Raw genomic sequence first — 22187 nt, 5'->3', positions numbered from 1 at the left:
TGTGGTTCGTCGCCGCAAAAGGTCCGAACTGGTGCAGTTCCTGTATTCGGTTAGACCGTCATCAAGGTTCAGCCTCACCATGATTTTTGCAACATGACTGATCTTTGCAGTTTGAACGAGTTTGCTATGATGGGATCAAGTTTTACTCATTGCATTAGTACAGTTCTTGTATGTCGGGTGATGATAATGTCATTACTCATTACTACTGCTATACTATTTCAGGTCTGTTTATACCTCTCTCTATTTACATTACATGGTTCATGCTCAGTAAGCTGATGGACCATGTACAAACGCTACTTTGGTTTTCGTAAACACGCTTAGCCGGCCTGATATAGACCAAGCGCAACAACATGAGGATTGATCATGCTCAGATTGAATGGCGTGAGGAACACATCAGAATCAGTAAGTGCGATGAACATGGTGTCGTTCACAGCTGGGTCGCCCTGATACACCTCTCCAGCAGGCTGATAAGTGTATCCAGTGTTGTTGCCAGTGATCTCGAGAGGCGTGTAGGTCAAGTTGAGCTGAGCAACCCAAGCAACAAATTTTGGTGCACCTGCAGAAGTAGAGGTGACATAGGAGTTGTTGGGTCCGACGGCCTGACCAGGGCTCTCCCAAGTCAGGTTGAGGAGCTTGCCGGGGAAGGAGAGCGGCTCAGAGCGATTGCGTGCTACACCTGGAGCACAAGAGTATCCCGGATACTCGGTAGCGTTGACATTGACACAGCTCTCATCCGCAGGAATGGTAGAGTCGGCGGGGTCGGCAACACGCTTGCCAGCGACCTCATGAGGCTTGGTGTCGTTAGGCGAGAAGCGGTTGGGGTTCGGCTGGTTGTCGATGAACAGAGCCGGGAAGTTCTGCCATGCAAGACGGGTAGTGTTTTGGGGGCAAGAGCTGATATAAGGAGCAAGATATGTCCATGCCCACGACTGGGGAATACCAGCCTCGAACCATACAGGCTGCGGTGGGAGACCAAGCATCTGGCGGAAAGAAATCTGCTGGCGCGTCTCGGTGGCAATCGAGAGAGCCAGAAGGTTGGCAACCTCGCGTGAATCGAGATGGGCGAGAAACCCCCAAACACCGGATTCACCGAAGCGTGTAACCTTCATGTTGAAATCGATGAACTCGCGAACAGTGCGGTACGGGTAGTTGTATGTACACTGAGGAGGAGCAGTCTCCCCAAGCATGTTGGTCAGAAGTGTGGCGTGACCACTCTCCTGGATAGCCATAAAGGCAATGTAGGCACGGTCTTCAGCAGTAAGACCAGCGTCGAGGAAGTCTTGCTCGGAAAATACAGCGAGACCGTTGTTAAAGAGATCGAGTTCAATCCATTCCTGGTAGAGACCGAGGGTGATCGACTCATAGTCGAAATCGCTGTTCACTTGATAGCGAGGCTCGGTACCGTTGGTACCAAGACCACCTGCTGGCGTGTATGGAATAGGCATGGGGTTTTGAGGAAGTCCATTTTTGTTGTAGTAGGTGGCAGTGGGATTTGGTGGTAGAGGAGCGATAGCAGTTCCGAGCGTAGCCGGCGCCTTCGCTGCTCCAGTCACTGTGGGGGTGCCATCATAAGGTCCATGGCTGGTAGGACCATCGACATCAGAACTCCTCCGTGGAGGCGCCGATCCAGGTGCTGTTGGGATAGCCTTCAAGAGATCAGTTGTTGTATAAAGAGGTGGTTTCAGCGCAACTCACGGGAACTTGAGAATCAGGTCCAAAGATGGTGGCGGGAGTCTCAGCGGGCTGGAAAGAGACCGTGAAACTAGCATCCGCAGCCGAGTAACCCGCAACCTGGGGCTTGGGAGCGGCGGCCGCAAAGCCCGCAAGGAGCGTCGAAGTAAAAACGGTCCTGGTGAGCATCTTGTTGTGTTTTGAAGGGACGCAGATATGTAACAGGACCTTCCCGGGGCGCCTTCAACACTTATGTACGGTCCATATTGCCTACTTACGACATCGAGGTCCAATGGCATACGCCATCTCTGTCGTTTCCACATCAATGACAACAAGGAAAATTCCCGAAGGAGCTTACGAATATGGTTTCAACTATGATTTCATGACTTGCCCAACACGGCGATGCACAGCAGGCATCGAGAAGATGGCGAATACAGGGGATTTGTGGGATTGGGATCAGAAACTGGCAGGGGGCGAATCAGACGTGCCGCGGTAGCTCTTCAGATTGAATTGGACGCCCGGAGTGCAGCACAAATGCGTCGTTGCGAGGGTTAGTTACTATCCATCTGCCGGGTTGTTGTTTAGCGTGACGTCGTGTTGACATGATGGAGCCGACGAGGTTTTTTGAGCCGCTAGCGTTCCCACGCGTAATGGATTTGAGGTGTCGAAAACGGCCAAGATATGTTATTTCCACGGCTTCGGTGAGCTTCCTATGCCTAGTCGATGTTAGTTCGCGGCTTGAGCCTTTTTTGTGCTGAACAATTCAACTTCCTCGATGACTCTCCGCGGGATCAGCCTGGTCGCTCCGAACGCCTCCAATGTTCGCCCGCATCAGGTTCCTTGCTCTTGCAGATTCTGCAGGTACAGAACCGTCAAATCCCCACCTTCATGTTTACAGATGCCGTGATACAGGCTCTCTAGTTTTCGGGGGCTATGTTTCGGAAATCGTGCAGCTGCACATTCGGATGAGAGGGGTTGGGACTGAGCGGCGGTTATGACGTAATCTGCGCAACGTCTCTTCAGCAATCCTTCATACTCCATCGATCACAAAGTTTGGGCTTTATGAACTAGTATAATATGAGCGCTATTGTCTATCGAAGTTGTTCACTTTAATACAGATATTCATACTACTAATATCCGACCCATCGTTGATGCCTAACAGAGAGAACGCCACGTATTCGCACGATCCGGGTTCCGTGAGGCACGATAAGCTATGCTTTCCTCCGTGACAGCTGAACATCATGACTGTTGGCCAGGCATTGGTCCAGCGCATCTCTTCCATTGTCTTTGCTTTTATATATTGGATTGGCCGTACGATCAACTGATACGGACAAAGCAGGTTTGTGTTCGTTTGTGAAATTTCTCTAAATTCAAAAAGCATTATCGTGTTGCTACGGCTAGCTCAGAGTCACGAACAGCGATCAAGCGGCGTTACGCTCCAAGCGAAAGTAGCATTACGCCAATTCCGCTAGGAAGCGACTATTGTACTTATTCAACCCAGCGAAGCACCTCGAAACCTTGGAATTTGCAACTGTCATCTTATTTGAAGAGATTGTTGATTTCACGTAGCTAGTTGACTGGGCAGTGCATATTCACATCGAGTTCCATCAGATACATGCGTCCTTTCTTTTCCGACACTTCCGCATCTCCTTGTGCTTCCGCCAATGTATATGTGACGCGGTTCAACAACATAACTCGTGGACCTTCAAGAAATCGCGTGCGTAAGTTGTGTATTGCATACGGGGGATACTACAACCTCAGCATGGCAAGGGCTCATACGATCAAGCAACGCGAAATACACATCAATCACTCCCACCAAAGTTGATTCCAACTTGTAACGTAGTGCATGGCCTCTCTCATTATTACCATGTACTGTATGTAATCATAACATCTGCTCGTTGATATAATATCGACCAAACTAGACAGCCTCATTCTATAATGAGATAGCTGCCATTTGTACGTCCTGCACCAAGTATGACTCGCTCGATCTAAAAGAAGCTCTCTCTTAGGTGTGGCCTCAAGCTTTAAACTGTTGCATAAAAACATATCAATGAAGTCTAGCAGTAAAAGGTATGCAATAACAGATTATACATGGATAATGAGCTCGTGCATCGACTAGCCGACAACCAAGGAGAACCAGCGTTTTTGTACAAAATTCTATTACGCTTTTTTGTGTGATTACTAGTAAAGGGGTTTACCGGCTTTTGAGTAGCTTAATTTTTATGTAATACCTATTCCTGGTATATCAAAACTAAATAAGGCATGAATAATAACAAAAGTGAGCTATTTTGACAAACTGTGCTAAGTGACTTGCAAATATATAAGTTATATTATCGACATGGCGTACTGTGCTTAGCATTCACATCGCTACACGTGTAGAAAAGATGATCTTATGGAGCTGGTCGGGTGTGCAATCGTTTATGGCAGGGTCCCAAAGGATCCCCTTGAACTCGTTGTTAAAGTCCTCAAGCTTCCACTTCCAATACACTCTCTTAACAAAGACAGCGGTGTTATGATGAGTATTAGATGAATGGAGAGGGGCTGTCCAACCAAACAATACAAGTTGAGCGATAAGGACTATACATGCTAGCCGGATCATCTTGGATATGAAATCGGTATCCGCAATGAGAAGACGAAGCGTGAAACAAAGAAAAGAGTATACCAACATCTAGTTAATCGAGAGACTTGATAGCAGAGCGATACCTCTCTTATATTGACTATTACCCCTCCAGTAGCTCATGGTAGGTACTTCGTAGCGCTATCAATATTAAGAGGATTTTCAAAGCGCCTGCGCCCTAGTTGAGCTATCGCTGGTTTCTGTGAAAGTACTTTGAGTGCTGTCAATATTAGACCGTTTACTAGAGATGTCATGTCCCTGAAGAAGCATCGAATGTCGGCTAAAATATATGAGAGCGGCATAGAGTTGTGGACATACTTCCAAAGGAGGGGCGCTTAGTTGGGTGATCTCAAGAGCTCTCGGCGTTTGAAGAGTTTTTTTCAGATACAAGAGATTTACGATCTAAATCCTTACTCAAGTTCATAAGAGATATCAATAGGTCGAGTGGTAGTTGAGTAGCAAAGTGCTGCATCGTTTGTCATACCCTTTGGCTCAGATATCTGGTGGTAGGACGAACGCATGAGGGCAGCGTAGTCTTGCTCGTATTCTACCACATGGCGAGGAAGCGGCTGCACGTCAGCGCCCAAGAAGTCTGGTCCAATCAGGCGGCCAACACTTGATCATGTATGGTCATTTAGTGAACGGAAATAGTATGATTCATCTGGGTGGAGAGCATTACGCCTGTGGTATGTGGGGGGTGGGCAGCAAAGCATTTTGTGATACCCCATCTCGTTGAAAATCCTCTTGTCCATATAAAACTCTATAAAAATTGATACGTTCTGATGAGGCGATCAAGTGGATCAAGCCGCACTGGTCTTGATTTGGGCAAGACGTTTGAAAGTTTACGCGCCAGTTTGGGCCGATAGAAACGGATTGCACGCTAACAAGTTTCAACGTAGCGCTTGGGGGGGCGCTTCAGTAAGGTTGCGGCGAGGTTTAGTGCTGCCAAGTCTACCTTGGGCACCTGGGCAACGTCTAACGCTTCTATGACGCTAGGCAGTCATAGGTTGGGTAATCAGGCTAACACTTTGAGGGAGGCTGCCATATAACTTCATGTTCAGCCATGGTCTTACAGCAACGGAAATAACAAAAAATGTTCTCATTTATTCGCTTTATTGCTATCATCACTCTTGCGCGCTGTGTCTGCACAGGCGTGCAGAAAAACCTTGAGAGTCCTTTTGGACTTACGTTCAGCCCAACTGCTATTATCGCTTCCAGATTTAACGCCTCTGGAGCCGTCGAGGTGACTAGACATCCAGTCAGTCCTGAGTACCAAGCATACTACGACAATGCAGTCCACGGAGATGGGTCACCGATCGGCACTCGCTACATGAACAATGCGACCGCCATGCTCTATCACGCCGTTGTTCCAGTTTCCGAGAGCTTGCGCAAGCAGCTAGGTCATTCACCTGAATATAGAGCTCTCTTTTTACCTTCAGTGTTTGATTATAATATGTGGAATGCTGCCATTGAGGCCGTCGCTCCGAACAACCCCCTAGATCGATTTATCAAGTTTGGCTCGTTCCAACAAGCTGCCTGCCACGGGTATGGGTTTCTTCAAGGAGAGCATCTTGGTCGAGCACCTGAAGAACATAACAACGACGACGGCCCACCAAATTTGATCTTATTCCTGGAGTACGAGAAAGACTATCTTTTTGCCTGGCTCCTAGAAGTGGCCTTCGAATATGGAACGTTCCCTGTCGCTCATCAGAAAATTTGCAAGGAGTGTGGAGATAGGTTCCGCGAGGTACGTTTATGACACCTAACTCATTAATATTTTTCACAAGTTGACCTAGGTCTTAGAATAATGGCATACAAGCACACGAAAAACGAGTAAGCGCATTCCTCGACAGTTTGATCCAGGAGGCTTTGCAGATATACGAACGCGATAGCATCCGAGCGATCGTAATTGCTGGCGAAGCATCCTCGCTGGGGATTACCAATCTTAGCATCATGGCATACAGGGCGGTAGGAACGCAAATGGTAAGCGTGATGACAGAAATCGCCCCAACAGATGTGGTAGCACATGGCGCTGCTGTATGGGCGCGGCTGGTACAACAGTTCCCAGATAATTTTGTTACAGAATCTGGAAACAAGATTGTAGAGCACGATGAGCTGTAATCGCTTGTTTTTATCCGTCTACCGAAGATGAATTATACCCTTTTTATAGTACGCATCAGATTAGTTCAGTGTTTTATCAAGCACCAGTGGCCCTTGATGTAAGACTGGGATGTTAGTGATACAAGAGTATTTTGCAAAGCGCGGAACATAGCACCTTGACTAGCATAGGAAGGCTGAACTTTGACCATGCATTAGTCTGACTTACATGCAGACGCGACCGCAGCTTCAGCCTTGCGGCAAGGATGCTTTACTTAGTGAATCAGAGGTAGCCCACCTCTATAGCATAGTACTACATTTATAAAAGAGTTAGGCTTAAAATATACGCTTGCAAGGTAGTATAAGCAAAAGAAATGTGAATGAAGTGCTAGGTAGATGAATATCGTTTGTTAACTATCCAAATCATTTCGCCCGTGACATGGGCCCCCAATTCTCTCTAGGCGCGAGCTGGTACCGGACATATTTGCCTCTGTCGTGGTCCTTCCCGAGCTTCTCGTCGAAGTTTACCTCATATTTTGCGTCGAGATAGGCTGGTAGATCTTGTGGAGGTCGTTCCTCGGGTTCAACGTTGTTCTCGCCATTGCTCTGCACATCTGGTAGGGACTGTGCCAGAAATTCGGAGGGTGCTGCTTCTGTAGCTATGCTCCTGGTATGGCCAGTGGCGCTTGCTTTCGCCATGATGGCATGCCCTGCGCTCAAGTTCTTGGGTTTATTCTTCAGTGGTGCCCGTTGGCGCACCCATTCGAGCATAATGTGCCAGATGTCTTTCCACGAAGCGTCTGTCTTGATTGATCCGGGCTTGCAATGACTCATGGTGACTCGAAATCCAGCATGCCGCAATGCGCCGCGCAGTGCTGCAAGGGGAGGCGCTGAACAGTGAACAACCTTTGCGACTGAGCTAGGTATGAAGAAGAAGGGATGATGGTCGACTTCCGCAGGGTCTGCTTTTGGAATCAAAGGATCAAGCACCTCGGTCTTCTGTGCTCCATTCGACTTCTCCAGCTGGCTGCCGAATGTGATCTCCTCCAGAGCTGTATGTAACATACCCTGTATCCGGTCTGTTGTCGGATACGTTTCACGATCAACTTCGTTCAGCTGTGCTAGCACCCTCTCGATAAATCCTACATTGTGCAACGGGCCACCGTACATTGGACCGGACAGGTGGGTCTTGAAACCACAGTGCTGGCAATGCTGGTCCGCCGAGGGTCCCTGAGCGAAGCCGTGTTTGTAAAATGGGTTGCCGTTCTTGTTCTTGGTTACTTTATTCCGTGCGAGGAACTGCGTTGACCAAGCGCCGCAACCATTCTCGCAGTGATAGACAATCATAGTTTTGCCAGCGAGCAATTTTACATCCGTCGGGGCTTTTCGCACTCTTACAAAGACACGGATGTAGTAGTCAATTGATAGAGATAGTAAGGGCTCGATGGCCATGCCGTACCGAGCCGCGGAGGAGGCAATGGCATGTAGAATAAGGCGAAGGCCTCCTTCATGGCATGGTTCGCCCTTGAAAGGTAAGCCACCGTACTGCGAGTACGTCTTTTCTAGGTAGCCGTGCGATGCGAAGATGGCGGAGTCGGTACAGGTTACGCATAACAACCCATCGTCGTTGATCGCTTGGATGGCCGAGTCAATAAAGGGTGCTGCAGTACCATAAGGATCAAGATCGATTACATCGTACCCTTTCTTGTCACAGAAGCTGTACATGTAGGCTATAGCGTTGCCAGTATTGGGCGTGATCTTTTCTTCAAGCTTGTTGTGCTTCACATTGAGCCCGATGGAGTCCACAGCCTTCTGCGACATGTCGTTTGCTGTGATGGCGGTTGCAAACGGGATTTCCTGCGCATATCGAAGCGCCCGGAGACCGGTCGCAGAGAGGGCGTCTAGAATGCTAAAAGGTGGCTGCCAGGCAATACGTTCGCCATTTGCATCGGTAGGGATATTTTGCGCCGAGTCAATGTTTTCCTCTTGCTCGACTTCCCCATTCTCCGCGACTTTCTGCTTCTTCGAGGGAACTGCGCCCTCATCAGCGTCGTCCTGCCCAAGCTTCCTCTTCTTTGAGGGCGGTTCATCGGCTAATGAGGTTCCATTTGAAGCCGCCTCTGGCCCCCGCCCCTCCTGTTGTCTCTGTTTCTTCCTCTCACCTTTCTTTACATGTTGTTCATGCTTTTGTAGCTTCCGCTGTATCGAGTCCTGCCCATAGGTTTTGATCGCTAATACACTCAGGTCGCGGTTGAACTGTTGTATTGGGTTGTAGAAGACTTGCTGCTTCTGCGTGTCTTCCTTCGACAGCTTCGGGTCGGTTGACGTGGGTACACCATGAGGAACGAGGATATGCGCCAGCCCCTCTTTGATGGTGGTGTATTCCCTACCCCCGTGGCTGATGGTCTGGCCCGCTCGTGGTGTAGCGTCGATGGATTTGGAGGGTGTATCGGCCATGGTAGCGTCTGCGGAAGCCATACTGGGCGAGGTATGTAGCGGTCGAAGGAAAGGACTACCTATAGCCCATGATCTGTGAGGAAATATTCTATGGGCTCGCGGGGCGCATAGAAGGCGAAGAGCGGGGACGAAGACGGCCAGATTTGATTGCGACGTGTTGAAGCTTCCAAAATATGTAACAACCCAATTTATGTACAGAACGAAAGCTGGGTCAACTGTGAGGGCTGGCGCAATCTGAAGTTGAGCTCCAATTTTTTGGCCCGCGATTTAAGCTTAAACTTAGCGTCTCGGGCAGGAACGTCCCCCACCCCCAGGCATGCAACTTCTCCATCTTCTTTAGCCTTGACAAGACATGCAATTGAGATGGCAACACAGACTTCATAACACATACTCGCCCACTAATCAGAATGCTGCATCTTTATGCCTTCTGTCGCAGATTGGTGCTGCGATCCTTCGACACCAATAGTAAGCAGTTGCCTGAAGATAGCGCTGAGACGCGCGTGTGGCGTCTCACCAGCAACCCCTAGACAATAGCATCGTATATAAGGCTAAGTTACTCTTCTCTTTACATCTACTACCTGTATGAACACATCATCCATCACGAGTGCCCGCTGCAATCGCTACTTCAAGATCCAGTATGGGTAGAGCTGCCCGCGCCATTCCAGCTGAGGGGTATCATGATGACCCAGACGCCGTCTCTCTACATACGACGCCTGACGACTATACCTACGACGACGCGCTCGAGATCTCCGGCCTACCGCCCTCATACGCCGACAGCGAGGCAGATAGCAATGTTGCTGCTCAGGCGCCCATCCGCCATGTCCCTCCTCCAACAACCAGAACCGACCACAATAACCCCACCTTTAAGAATGGCAAGCCTATTGTCTGCGAAACAACAACCTACATGGACACTCGCTACGATACGGATCCTATCTCTCTCGAAGACATCATCCGCTCGTGCGCTCAGACCGCGCCGGTGCCGCTCGTGTATATTATGGGTACGCATAAGGAGACCGTCAAGAGGGGAGATAAGAAAGAGACGAGCGAGATTACCGATTTCAGAATCGTGATCAATCTCCAGCGATACCTGCGAAGAAATTTCGACGATCGGGACACAACTGCTATGGACTTGGTAACCGTTGAGAACGGCGAGAAGACATATAGAGGCACAATCATGAAAACTAGGGCTCCAGGGGCGAAGCAAGACATTGAGGTAGGAATGCAGAAAGCTACTTTAACGGAATGGTGTCACCGCTACTGCGCATCGCCTCGCATGCTACGGACGTTCCGCCTCCGTCGCGTCATTACAGGTTTCGACGAAACGCAGCTGAAGAATCGCCTCGAGGGTGTGATTCGAGCGACAAACTACCGTGGACACATCTCAATCACCTTCCCAGTCGAAGACCAGAACGTCGACATCTACACCTCGAACCGGATCAACCAGTGGCGACTCAAGACCTGGGTCTGCTGGATCTTCTACCTCACATTCCTCTGGATCTTCACCTGGCCGTTCCTCTTCTTCGCTACCAAGCGCTATGCCATCGTTAGAGCAGGGTGGCCGTTCTCCATCACTGATGCGCACGGTAACAAGACGTATACGACTGTGAGCGAGGAGCAATGGTTTGAGAAATGGCATGTGGCTGTGCGCAGACTGGCGCTTGATCGCTTCCAGGGCGAAGCAAGTGAGGAGATGATGAGCGGTGTTATTGCTAGGCCTGATGATCCACCGATGCCTGGAACTATCTCCACCGGACATGCGGGCGTCGATAATGCTATGGGGATCTTGACCCAAGGGTTTCAGGTTGCACGCGCGATTCAGGGTGGGGGTGGTTTAGGCCGAGGTCTTCAAGGCGGCTGGGGCTACGACAACTGATGATTATACTGACCTCCCAGAGTTGGGTTCCTTTTTTTGCTCTTCTCCTTTTGTTTTCATGAGCGCTGTTCGCCGTCAGCCTTCCGTCTCCTACCAAATGCAAACGATTACCCTCTAAGTACATCTCGTCTTTCCCGTGGACTATCGATATGTTTAACCACGGACGAATCGTCAGTGGTGGCTTGCTGGTTCAAACACACTACCGCGTTGATCTCACGTTCCTCTGTTATGCCATTGAGCTATTTTCTCTTCACAAGCGTTATGTATCACATCTCAATCTACATTATCAAATGGCCGCAGACTGTAGACCGCAGCTTCCGAGGAGCCCTTATTGATACCTTACTCAGCATCTTCACTGCGTATCAACTCAAGTTCCCTCAATCTCACATCCCGCCTGTTTGCGTAGAACTTCTAGCAAACCCTCTGTCTAGACTGACGTCATGTAAAAGGGTGTGGGAAGGGCCCCTTTTGGCCAGGGCAGATGGGGATGAGCAGGGCTTCTTAGTTCGATCTAGTCGAGTTCATTTCCAAATCTCACATCTACGTACTCTGTACATGGATTTCTATAGCTCGCGCTTGGGTCGTCGTCATTCAGCTCCAATCGATCATTCAATCAGCCATTAATCACCACTAAGCACTCATTTCCACTCCCAAATCTCTTCTACCACCCACTCATAATCATGGTACTTCACAAGCCCACCCATCGCCAGCACCTCCGGCCTAAACGTCGCAGCGCACGGCAAAAATTGATCTCCAACGCGCGCTGTGCGTTTCCACTTCGTAGCCTCTTCCAGGTCTCGCCTCCCCTCAGCGAAGTACTCCCACCGCTCAACCGTGCAGTAGTCGCGCTGCATGACGATGCCCTGACAATACTGACCTAGGCGAACGATGACGCCTCTTACTCCAGCGGCATCGGCGTGGAGACGCAGAACCACACACAGATGAGTGCCGCTGCTATTTGTAGATTGGATAGTGAGGTCGCGCCACATTTCCTCATGCGTCTTGTGTGCATGCATAAGCGGCTGGAATGCATGGCCGTGCTCGAGCGTCAAGTCGTCGGCGATGGGATACATATCGCCCTCATCAACGGGGATATCAGGGCTGCCGACTGGGTGGCGGGAGTCGAGCCAGTGCGTCCATTTGGAGTGCGTGACGCCCTCCCACGTCTTCTCCTCCCCATCGCCCCGCTCATTTGATGGCTTACTGTCTTGAGGGAGGCTGATAGGTTGTGACTCGCTGGTCCCAGCAAATGCCCATTCTAGTCTTTTCCTCTCACCTTCATTTGGCAGCGTCGTGCTCACATCAGCGTTGGATGGTTTGTAGAACCTAATATCTACAAACGTGCGGTTCGGGCTCGTGAGAACGAGGGTAGATGTTGGTTCGAACTGATGGGGTGGCAGGTTCAGCGGGTTGTTGTTGGGCAAGCCGATTGAGTAAGGGATTGGTGTGCCTGGTGGGAGTGGATAGGGAAGGAAGTAGATGTACTCGCGGATAGAGATGTTGGCCGCTGCGGAAATGTGGTTTGGAGCCAGACCATGCGTCGCAGTGATCAGAGATGTGGCAGCTGGGGCAAGCGGGTCCATAGGCTCACGGGAGGAAGCCATGCTTGAGATAGAATCGGGGCGGAGGTAACTTCACCTTCGCAGCTGGACTGGATTGGCTTAATCGCTATTGTAGTCGGGCTACTCGTCGGAGTCTTTTGAGTAGGAGCTATTTTGGAGTTAAGCTTGCTTCACTTTGTCTAGAACGGGGAGGAAATTGGGAGAGACCAACAATTAGCGTGAAGCAAGCAAGCGATGTTTGGGCGTCGACCGTTTTGAAAGATGCAATTTCAGATTGTGATACCGCAAGAAGGATCTGAGAGAGGAATGAGTCAATGTAAATCTATGAAATTAGAGTGACTAATAGAGAAAAAAACGAGTACGTCGCAAGAAGAGAGCTAGACGTTGAGCGAAAGGGTTGAACAACATTAGAGCCTCGCACATAACCTACCATTACTAAATACAATTGCTACGGGTATTGAAGGGCACTACTAAATCTCAGATACGAAGCAGATGTTAGTTCTTCGTGCGATGAGATTGGTGATGCTGGGTGGAATCGGAGTGTGGAGGAGACGAGTTTTGATAGTAGCTTGAGCCCCGCAATGCCGCGGGAATGAATGCGACAACTTTGATCGATTGTACGTTTGCGTTAGCATCAGCATGTGTGTTAGCTCATAAACACATCTACGTCAAAGAACACAGCTCTCACATGGCACGCATCCAATGGCACCTGCGCGGTAATGGAAATAATCATGTGGGGGCACTGGCTTGCATTTGCAAAACTAGGTATCATTCACATCGCTACCATATCGGCAGACCTAACCATTTGACGCCGCCCATGCTGGGAATACCCTTCGCCAGATTGTACCCATGACTTTTGAATCCATCGTAAGGCATAGCAAAGAACCGAACCACTACCTCAGCGTGTAGCTTATTTCTTCTTGGAATCGGCCTCATCAGCCTTCGCCTTCGCGCGCTTCTCACGGACACCGACAAGGCGGGCCTCAGAACGAGCGTCGCGGAGCTTCCTGTAAGCGTTCTCCTCGCCCTTGTAGTTGGCAATGGGGCCAGACTCGAACTCGATGACGTTCTTGATGGGTAGGGCAATGGCGGTGCTGGAGGCAATCTTCTCACCGGTCTTGGCGGTCTTGAGGTCCTCAGCGGAAGAGTCACCGTTCTTCGACTTGCCGTTGCGGCGAGGGAAGAGGATGAGGCGCTTCCTGAACTCCTGGAGGCGCTCCACGTTGGCCTTGAGGCCCTCCTCGGAGAGGTTCTGGCGGCGGGGGTCGACCGAGATACCGATGGTACGGGCGAACTTGCGGGGAATGCCGGCAGCTGATGGATATTAGTGACGCTGTGCGCAAATCGAATTAGTCCACATACCCTTCAGCTCAACGAGAGAGAAGCCACGACCGGGCCTGACGCGGCGGTTGTCTAGAGTCCTAATCAGCAATCGCACTTCCACAATCACCAGAGTCCACATACACTTGATGGTCGGGCATCGGACAACGGGGCGGAGAAGGTCGACCGGGCGAGGAGCGACCTTCGCGGCCTTGGCGACACGAGCATTACGTCTCGACTTCTTCTTGCCAGGCTATTGCGATGGTCAACATTTGAACACAGGCGCCACAACTCTCAGTGAGGTGAGAGGGGAATTACCTGGTCGAAGTGCACGCGGACGTAGCGTTGCCTGCGACGGTTAGCCTAGACTTTTGCGCAGAAGTTGGGGTATCGCATACCAGTCCTTGTGGAAATGGTTCTTCTGAATCTGCTGGTTGTGCTTGATCGCCATTGCTGCAGATTGTCTATTGAACAATTAGTGCTCTGCGCAGAATGTGTTGATTGTAGGATCGTGAGCGTACCTGGATGGCGGACCTGTGGTTAGTACGGGCTGACACTGGAAGTTCTGTGATCGAGGACAAAATTCGCTCGGGCGTGGGTCGCTTATTCGGCGCAACGTTCCGCCGGCGTGGCAAAATCTAGCTCTACGCACGGACACAAGCCTACTGGCTCACATCAACGGCTGGACTTTTTATTTTGACTACTCAATAACCGCAGAGCTTGATTCGAGACATTCCCGTCATTGCACCAAACTATCAAAATTCGACCGTCAACATCAACCTTGTAGTTAGGCCAGAGTAAGCAAGATCAGTGGTGTTATATCGCATGGATTGAGATGTTCCAAATATACATTGAGTTGTATTCACTAGCTACTAACATGTCCTTCGTCAACCATCAGCGATCCATTCCAGATCGTGGTTCCCAAACAACCGAAAAGTAAGGGCCCAGCTCAGTGCGGGCAAGTGTAGAATGATAAAAGCTCGACATGTAGCCGATTGCAGACGCTCAGCGGCGTCAAAGAAGGGTATCCAAATCCATATTTCGAGTAGCAGACTCCAAACCGACTCCTCCTATCCACCCAGATTCGTAATATCGTATACATTAGTATCCCTGCCAAGGTGGTCAGGAACGCTCATTCTCGCAATAGACCGCCAATGCCGAGACCTACGCCTTGATCGATGCGTCCTCGCTTGCTGGGACTACTGTGATGGTCTGAAGATGACGGCAGTCTACGCTTCTCAAATTCGCCAGACCGAGACAATCCAGAGCCTTTTTTGACCTGTCCGAATATCTTGCTTTGAATTAAACTCGAGGACTGGGACGATGGCGCAGACATTTGCCCTTTAGGGGGAGCCCTTCGTAGCAAGCTCGTGGCCATTTGGCTTGCTTGAGACTCGGGGACTTCATCTTCTCCTTCTCTGTCCGTGAAGGCTTCTTCCTCGTCTACGCTGGATGCAGTAATGGTGGAGTTGCTGCTTTGTCGACGGTTATGCACGGGCTTCGGCTGATAATGAGCTGGGGGTGCCGACTGAGGAATAGATGCGGGTATGAAATGGGGCGGCGTACGCGGTACTTCAGCGCGAGGCTGAGCCACACGTCGATTTGGAGTCTGAGGAAGGGAGGACATGGACTGTGCGCCTCGATGGTGCCCAAATCGTGACCTTGGCATGTGCGCCCTGGTCGGTGTCGAGGGAGCTGTGGCCGTCTCCTGGCTAAGCATCTTGTCGGCTAAAAGGAGTGCCTCAAAGTTGTTCTGCCCTCTGCTGTTGTCGTTGGTGAGCTGGGGTGGCACTCGATTGACGCGATGCCGGGGGGTTGCTTGGTGTGGAGTCCCGAAGACAGATCTCGGTGACCCCTGCTCGATTTGCTCCAGAAGGGGCGCAATGTGATCGCGGTTCTTGCGGATCCTCGTCTTCAGTCTGTCGTTTTCCTCCATCAGGCTGGCCAGCTCACCCTCTCTGTGCTCAGTCAAGCGCTTCTGCTGCTCGAACAGATCACGAAGCTCCTCATTCTCACTCTGCAGCATCTGCATCTGGCGGTTCATTTCAGACATGATGACGGCATTCGCTGCGTTTGCAGACTCCTGATAGCTCTGCTCCGGCATGGCCATGTTCCGGCGCTTTTCCTCGGCTTGTTGCAAGACATCGATCTCACGCTGAGCCATGGCCAGCTCCACAGCCATGCGACTGGCAGCCTCTTGGCTCTCCATGACGGCCATGTTGTACTGCAGCTTGTAGTGTGCCGCAGAGAGTCGCATGTCTCGGAAGGCAGTGGAGAGGCTGTTGATCATGGAGCGGAGCTCTTCTGAGGAAGCATTGTTGATCTGGTCCTGCGGATACAGGGCGGCTGCAGCCTCCACCAGAGCTGAGGGCTGGTTAGGCAGCTTGCTGGTGGGAGGAGGCGATGTCAGCTGGGGCGTAGGAGGAGTCGGGGTGCGCATAGCAGCGCGAGTGTTTGGTATCTGAGAGGATGGCGGCGGCGTCAGGGAGGAAGTAGTCCTCGGCGCGGGGGAGGTGAACTTGACGCGGTCGGGCGACGCGAGTTTTATCAGATTGACAGGCATGGGCGGCGTTTCAGGTCGCGCGCTCTCGGTGGTAGGCACCAAGTCTTGCGACGCCGGGTACGGGGATGCCTGGGCGTCCATTCTGCCTGAGGCGCAACTGGCCCAAGCAATGCGCGACACGTCAGGAGCAGGCGGGGCGCGACGACTGCGAGGTGCTTGCGCAAGATGCCGTCTGTAGCAGAGGCGTGGGTAGAGTGCTGTCAAAGAAGGTTGCGGGTAGGGGGTGCAAGTGGTGCAGGACGCGCGATAGCAATAGTCGGCGGTCAAGTACGAAAACGGCGGTTGCAGGGGAGCGCGTCGATGCGCGTCTGGCGGAGCGGGGTCGCAAACGGTATGCGACCAATATGGCAGCCAAATGGACGTGAACAGGTGTTGTGGTGAGACGTGGTGCTTGGAGTGTTGGTCTAGCCAGAGTATTCAGTCGTTGCGGAGAGACGATGCGGTCAGCGCGTGGAGGAGGTTGGAAGGTGGACCCCGGGTCGTGCCTGCCCTCAACAGCCAGTGCCCGTGGTGGCAGCGCGCTAGGCCCAAACTGTCAGTGTCACGATGAAACAGGGCAACTTTTGTTGTACCGGCAACGGCGACCCTTCCGCCCACGCCCAGACACTCTTGTGCGCCCAGCGTCCACCTTTGGGCATCCACACCCATCAGGCCAATTTGTCCACAGGAAGAGGCGGCCCGGTCTGGTTGGATATGTATATCGCCCTGGAAATATATCGCCTGAGACGCGTTCCTGGCCATTGACGTGCCAGCCGTCTCATCATCCAGCGTGCTGTTGGCGCCACACAATGGACTCCCAGTCAGCCATTCCACGTCCGTCTGGCATTCCCAGGCCAGCATCGTCTCGTCTCCCCGTGCTCAGGCCCTCTGGCAGTCAGTCTCAACTGCGGGCACCCGCGTCCACCGAGCAGTTACGCAAGAAGCCATCTATATCGTCGATATCCCGGCCGAATCCCCAGACAGCAACCTTGCAGAAGAAGGCCTCCAGAGCGTCGCTCATTCGCTCCAACACCCCCTCAACCGCTTCATCTGCGACCTCAGGCCCCACCCGGGCTTCCCTGACCTCGTCCTCACGGCGAGCGAGTGGGATACCCAGCTTTGGCCAACCACGAGCCTCCACCTCCATCCCTACAAACGATGCGCCTGTGTTCAAGAAACCGTTTGCCCGGCCCCCGTCTCGTCAGACGAAAGCCCCACCGCAGCCCGCGTCCGCTTCAAATATTAGCAGAGAGGATGATGCAGTAGGCAGTTTGGATGGATTTAGGTCAGCTTCGAGAGCTTCCTCAAGAGCAAGTTCTAGGGCAGGCTTTCATGAGCACGCCCCTGAGCCAGACCATGTGCTCGAGGACGAGCCCGAGTTTGAGAGGGGTTCGACTCAGAGGTCACAACCGTCGCTTTCAGAACGGACTGTAGAAAGTCTAGCACATCTGCCACCTTCGCCAGCGCCAAGAAAGGGAAGGCGAAGATCCAGCTTCTTCAACGCAGACAACAGTATGCCGCCCCCACCACGGCCTGCGTCAGCAATGTCAAACAACAGTAGGCCGACTACGAGTGACGGGCCGACCTATGCACCCCCGGCAACGCCCAAGAGACTGCTTGCTCCCTCAGGAAGAATGTCCATGACCGCGCCTGGTAAGAGAAGTGCCAGTGCGAATGTGATAACACCTACTGCGACACCTAGTCGACAACTTTCAACATCGCGCCCAGTATCCACGATCAAAAAGCTGCCACTCTCTCAAGCACAGAATCTTGTGAATACGCCAAAACCGCGCCCTCTGTTTAGTAGCAAAAGTATGGTTACACGGACACCAAAGGCTCGCCCCTCCTTGGCCGGCACCTTTGGACAGGCAATATCGCCTACTGGTCCTGCAGTTGCTGCTCCAATCACACCACCGAGCCGGAACAATCTTACGACGAAAACGCCAGATACGAGCCGAAAAGTATCAAGCTCATCTACTGTCCTTCGGGATCAAATAGCGAAAGCAAAGGCAGCTCGAAAAGTGGATGCAGGAGTAACGCCCACTGAATCTCCTCCCAAAGCTGCAAGCTCCTCCAATGCGTTACGAGAGCAGATTGCAAAGGCCAAGGCAGCTGCAAGGCAAGGAAAGGTCGAGCCGGTGCGCACCAGCACACCACCCAGAGATGCCATCATCCCCGACCCGGTTGAGATTGCAAGTTTCGATTTTGGCCTTGACGATGACCCCTTCAATCAGCGTGGGAAAAGCGGGAAATCTCTACTGCGTAAGCGCATTGACGGCGCACGCGTAGATGGGCGCCTGAACATCGCTGCAATGGGCCTCAAAGAAATACCGGACGAAGTACTCGCCATGTATAAATACGATCCCGAAGACAAAACAGTAGCCTGGGGTGAAATTGTCGACCTGGATGTTATCGTGGTCGCAGATAACGAGCTGGAGGCCCTTCCTGTGGCTATGTTTCCCGATGTTGATATTGAAGATCTGATTGATTCAGACGAGGCAGGACCCCAGTTTGGGGGAGTACAGAGCCTCGACCTTCACGGAAACGTCCTCCGAGAGCTGCCGATGGGCTTAAGACGTCTGACGCAACTCTCGAAATTGAATCTCGTAAGTCTTCCCTGCACCTCTCCAAACGATGGCCTCAATGGTTTCAGTGCTCGTCCAATCGTGAAGTGCCGGCCTCCTTTCTTTGTATGGCCACACTAACGCAGTACAGTCAAGGAACAAGCTCCCTATGGAGATTCTTGAGGTCATCGCTCACATTCCCACCCTTCGCGAACTGAAGCTAGCTGAAAATGACCTGCAAGGGGATCTATCTACAGCGCTCTGCAACCTCGGTGCATTGGAGGTCCTCGAGCTGCAGGGCAACAAACTAAGTAGCTTACCAGCTGCAATGGGACAGCTAAGTCTACGGACGCTCAACGTCTCCGATAACCAGCTGAAGACAATACCTGCGGAACTTTTCACTTCAAGCCTCATCGAGCTCCACGCGTCGAAAAACCGGCTCGATGGCGCCTTGTTCAGCGTAGACTCTGTACCACACCTACAGGTGTTGCATGTCGCGAACAATTCGCTTGTATCGTTATGCGGCGGCAATTCTATCCACCTGTCTTCACTTAGGATTCTGAACCTATCTACGAACCGACTAATATCCCTACCCGAAGTGACCAACTGGACCAGTCTAACCACGCTCCTCGTGAGTGAGAACAAGCTCGATACTTTACCTGAGGGCTTTGTGACGCTGCCAATACGCACCGCAGACTTTACAAGTAACGATATTACGCAACTTGACGAGAGAATAGCTCTAATGGAGAACTTGGAGCACCTCACATTTGCGGCCAATCCACTCCGGGAGCGGAAGTTTCTGACAATGGGCACTGAGGAAATCAAGCGGGACTTAGCATCCCGACTACAGGCTTCCGATGCGACCACCGCAGATCAAGATGGAGATGTCGAGAGCGACACAACTGAATTAGCTCAGGGTACTATGTGGAAGCTTACCCCCTCTGGCACGTTGGATCTATCGGGCAAGAGCCTAACTGAGCTGGATCTGGATGAAGCCTCCCTAGATGCCTTCACAGACAACCTGCGCCAACTACAACTGCAGGAAAACATTTTAAAAGCCATACCAGCTATGCTGTCGCATCTCGCCCACCTCACCGTCCTTGATCTCTCCAAAAACAACATAGAAGTTGCGCTTACAGCACCCCTCGAGCTCCTCAAGCTCCGGGAACTCCGCCTCGCTAGCAATAAGATCAAGTCACTCGAGCCGCTGACAGCACACCTAACAGCGCCCTCGCTCCATACCCTCGACATTAGCCATAACCGCCTCACCGGCGCTCTCACTCTACTACAACCTTCATTCCCCGCCCTCGTCACCCTCCTCGCGTCCGATAACAGTATTTCGGAGGTTTCCGCCGAGTCCTTGACCGGCTTGAAGGTCGTCAATCTGAGCAATAATGATATCGAGCGTTTGGAACCGCGAATCGGCTTGCTCCAGGGTATATTGACGGCGTTGGAGGTTGCGGGAAACCGATTCCGGGTCCCGAACTATCAAATTCTTGGTAAGGGCACGGATGCTGTATTGACGTGGCTGAGGGATAGGATTCCACGCGAGAGTTGGAAGAGTGATGGGACAGAGGCGGAGTTTTTTGATGCTGATGACGGGACGTCATTTTGAATTTCTTAGATGCTGGTGTAGAGGGCAATGCGTGTTGTTGGCTAGACAGGCAAGGCAAGGCGTGACATGGCGCTCAATACTCTCTTTGGGAATGAGATATTGCGTTAAGACAGGCTACTTCTTTCTAGGTACGGTGTGCCGAAACCTCTTGTCTATCGATATTGTAATACAGGTGAACGTTTCTTCTTCTTGTTAAATAGCTACCTGATACTAATCTAGACCTATTTATCATTCGCGGCTACGCATGTACATAGCGCTCACATAACCTGTAGAGTTAAATACATCTAATTACCGTTCCAATCGGCACGATTCGTTGCCAGCCCGTTTGCTCCCTCATTCCATTCTGTATCGCAAGGCTCCTTGTCAGTAAAAGCTTGTCTCGGCATCCAAGTCCGACTATTCCTCTGGAAGCAAATTGAGCCTCCATGCGCTCGAAAGCCTTGAAATCACCCAACACATCGAACGAGTATCTATATACGCCAACATTTTTTATAACGGCTCCCAATATTATTCTCCTCTGTACAAACAAGATTACGCGCACATCATTATGATAACCAAGATTCCTGGGAATCGCGTTGATCATGTGTGATCTGGGAGTGAATGTGAAAATAGCTCTTTCTTTCACCTTGAGTCTCTGCATCTCCCAGTCTTCATATAAACACCCCGCCGCTGCTCCCGTACCTTGATCCTTCAACACGCTATTCGACTCAGCCACAATCTCACCTATTCCTTCTCACAATGGCGTTACCTATCAACTACCTGCAGATACTAGGGGCGGCAATGTACCCTACGGTCCACGCGGCGTATCCCGGGCTGGCGATGAAACTCACCGACATGATTCTCGAATTGCCATTTGCAAACATCATCCAGCTGTACGTAATCGTGTCCTCTCTATATGATGTACCTACCAACTAATACGTTTTAGCATCGGTAACGAGGAGAAACTGGGTGCAAAGATCGACGAAGTGAAGCGCGCGTATGACGCTAGACCGATGGATGACGGTCAAACGAAGGTAAAGAAGTGGAAGGAGACTCTGCACATGGATTCTCTATGGGTAAGATCAATTGAACTGACATGCTACTCAGCCCAATACACCCGCCGCAAAGCCGGTAGACCCCCGGAGTCAAGCGATAGCCAAAGCAATTGCTTCTATCATCACCGGGTGCAAAAACAGCATCCCACGCATCAACACGCGCCACGAGACATTCAAAGCTGATGTCCAGGCGGACTCTCATCGCCAACTGCAGTCCCTGGAGCACAGGCGCGCACGACTACAAGCGCGCTTGAAGACTCTCGGCGACGTAGTGACCATGATACAAGCCGCTGCTCCCGAAATCTACGACGCGACGTATAAAGTGCTCTGGCTCGACGTGGCAGGTATCCGAGAAGATGTGAGCGAGCTGAAAAATGAGGTCAAGGAGGTCAAGGAGAGGGAGAAGGTGGCATTGGAGGAAGCTGAGAAGCGCTGTAAGGTGGACAAAGACGGCTGGGAGAAGACAGGCCAGATTGTGATTGGGTTGGCGAATATTTTGGGATTCCGTACCAACAAGCCTTGATCAGTCCTTGCTGTTCGGGCAAGGAGATGGTTGCTTGTACGAGCTGAGCTGTGATACGCCGGACCTATACGATGAGATCTTCTAATCGTCAGATAGAAATCCAAATAATGATTTGCTCACATGTGTTCTTAATCTTGATGGTGAAGGTGTAGCTTGCTCTATGTTCACGATCACTGTCACATCTAAGCATCCGCCTGTCGTAGCCGACTTGCGACTTCTTCTCCCCCAACACGATCGCTACTCGCTCGATATCGCCAACATTTGCACGCTTTGTTATCCATGCGTCATCATGTCGCTCGATTCTATCATTGA

General features: G+C 51.4%; 9 protein-coding genes across 9 annotated transcripts; 4 read left to right on the top strand and 5 right to left on the bottom strand.

Annotated features, from left to right (window-relative positions):
- Positions 1-317: 317 nt before the first annotated feature.
- On the bottom strand, positions 318-1860 carry K460DRAFT_358857 (uncharacterized protein; the record flags this gene model as incomplete). Its single annotated transcript, XM_040932140.1, has 2 exons — positions 318-1646; positions 1696-1860. The coding sequence occupies 2 exons, from the start codon at positions 1858-1860 to the stop codon at positions 318-320; spliced, it is 1494 nt and encodes a 497-aa protein (XP_040784776.1).
- A 3521-nt stretch (positions 1861-5381) lies between these two features.
- K460DRAFT_435543 (uncharacterized protein) lies at positions 5382-6409 on the top strand (the record flags this gene model as incomplete). The annotated part of the gene is made up of 2 exons (XM_040938401.1): positions 5382-6035; positions 6092-6409. 2 exons carry the CDS (start codon positions 5382-5384, stop codon positions 6407-6409), a joined length of 972 nt encoding a protein of 323 aa, XP_040784775.1.
- A 361-nt stretch (positions 6410-6770) lies between these two features.
- K460DRAFT_370198 (TRM-domain-containing protein) lies at positions 6771-9068 on the bottom strand. Its single transcript, XM_040934108.1, has one exon. It carries the CDS (start codon positions 8861-8863, stop codon positions 6809-6811), a length of 2055 nt encoding a protein of 684 aa, XP_040784774.1. The 5' UTR covers positions 8864-9068; the 3' UTR covers positions 6771-6808.
- A 411-nt stretch (positions 9069-9479) lies between these two features.
- On the top strand, positions 9480-10715 carry K460DRAFT_380125 (uncharacterized protein; the record flags this gene model as incomplete). The annotated part of the gene is made up of 1 exon (XM_040935234.1): positions 9480-10715. One exon carries the CDS (start codon positions 9480-9482, stop codon positions 10713-10715), a length of 1236 nt encoding a protein of 411 aa, XP_040784773.1.
- A 492-nt stretch (positions 10716-11207) lies between these two features.
- K460DRAFT_370193 (uncharacterized protein) lies at positions 11208-12807 on the bottom strand. The gene is made up of 3 exons (XM_040934107.1): positions 12708-12807; positions 12489-12572; positions 11208-12425 (listed from the first exon to the last, which is right to left on the bottom strand). Exon 3 carries the CDS (start codon positions 12317-12319, stop codon positions 11354-11356), a length of 966 nt encoding a protein of 321 aa, XP_040784772.1. The 5' UTR covers positions 12320-12425; positions 12489-12572; positions 12708-12807; the 3' UTR covers positions 11208-11353.
- A 203-nt stretch (positions 12808-13010) lies between these two features.
- K460DRAFT_345862 (60S ribosomal protein L13) lies at positions 13011-14148 on the bottom strand. Its single transcript, XM_040931286.1, has 6 exons — positions 14119-14148; positions 13996-14061; positions 13916-13946; positions 13742-13850; positions 13640-13690; positions 13011-13591 (listed from the first exon to the last, which is right to left on the bottom strand). The coding sequence occupies exons 2-6, from the start codon at positions 14046-14048 to the stop codon at positions 13188-13190; spliced, it is 648 nt and encodes a 215-aa protein (XP_040784771.1). The 5' UTR covers positions 14049-14061; positions 14119-14148; the 3' UTR covers positions 13011-13187.
- Positions 14149-14409: 261 nt separating this feature from the next.
- On the bottom strand, positions 14410-16616 carry K460DRAFT_370191 (uncharacterized protein). Its single transcript, XM_040934106.1, has one exon. The coding sequence runs from the start codon at positions 16239-16241 to the stop codon at positions 14730-14732; it is 1512 nt and encodes a 503-aa protein (XP_040784770.1). The 5' UTR covers positions 16242-16616; the 3' UTR covers positions 14410-14729.
- Positions 16617-16777: 161 nt separating this feature from the next.
- On the top strand, positions 16778-20616 carry K460DRAFT_320055 (L domain-like protein). Its single transcript, XM_040930443.1, has 2 exons — positions 16778-18745; positions 18855-20616. Exons 1-2 carry the CDS (start codon positions 16949-16951, stop codon positions 20316-20318), a joined length of 3261 nt encoding a protein of 1086 aa, XP_040784769.1. The 5' UTR covers positions 16778-16948; the 3' UTR covers positions 20319-20616.
- Positions 20617-21056: 440 nt separating this feature from the next.
- On the top strand, positions 21057-21875 carry K460DRAFT_409623 (uncharacterized protein; the record flags this gene model as incomplete). Its single annotated transcript, XM_040937271.1, has 3 exons — positions 21057-21190; positions 21244-21373; positions 21405-21875. The coding sequence occupies 3 exons, from the start codon at positions 21057-21059 to the stop codon at positions 21873-21875; spliced, it is 735 nt and encodes a 244-aa protein (XP_040784768.1).
- Positions 21876-22187: the final 312 nt, after the last annotated feature.

This window comes from Cucurbitaria berberidis (assembly GCF_010015615.1).
Source record: "Cucurbitaria berberidis CBS 394.84 unplaced genomic scaffold K460scaffold_5, whole genome shotgun sequence".
Classification (NCBI taxonomy): Eukaryota; Fungi; Ascomycota; class Dothideomycetes; order Pleosporales; family Cucurbitariaceae; genus Cucurbitaria; species Cucurbitaria berberidis.
Note: the sequence above shows the minus strand (reverse complement) of the source record. Positions and strands in the feature narration are given on the sequence as shown.

What these genes read in the sequence shown, in the direction of transcription:
- K460DRAFT_370193 (XM_040934107.1), bottom strand. Translation starts at nt 12,319, where the DNA reads ATGGCTTCCTCCCGTGAGCCTATGGACCCGCTTGCCCCAGCTGCCACA.
- K460DRAFT_370198 (XM_040934108.1), bottom strand. Translation starts at nt 8,863, where the DNA reads ATGGCTTCCGCAGACGCTACCATGGCCGATACACCCTCCAAATCCATC.
- K460DRAFT_320055 (XM_040930443.1), top strand. Translation starts at nt 16,949, where the DNA reads ATGGACTCCCAGTCAGCCATTCCACGTCCGTCTGGCATTCCCAGGCCA. An exon ending in AACTCTCGAAATTGAATCTC is followed by an intron (nt 18,746 to 18,854) that starts GTAAGTCTTCCC and finishes AACGCAGTACAG; the next exon opens with TCAAGGAACAAGCTCCCTAT.
- K460DRAFT_370191 (XM_040934106.1), bottom strand. Translation starts at nt 16,241, where the DNA reads ATGGACGCCCAGGCATCCCCGTACCCGGCGTCGCAAGACTTGGTGCCT.
- K460DRAFT_345862 (XM_040931286.1), bottom strand. Translation starts at nt 14,048, where the DNA reads ATGGCGATCAAGCACAACCAGCAGATTCAGAAGAACCATTTCCACAAG. An exon ending in AACCATTTCCACAAGGACTG is followed by an intron (nt 13,947 to 13,995) that starts GTATGCGATACC and finishes TAACCGTCGCAG; the next exon opens with GCAACGCTACGTCCGCGTGC. An exon ending in TCCGCGTGCACTTCGACCAG is followed by an intron (nt 13,851 to 13,915) that starts GTAATTCCCCTC and finishes CCATCGCAATAG; the next exon opens with CCTGGCAAGAAGAAGTCGAG.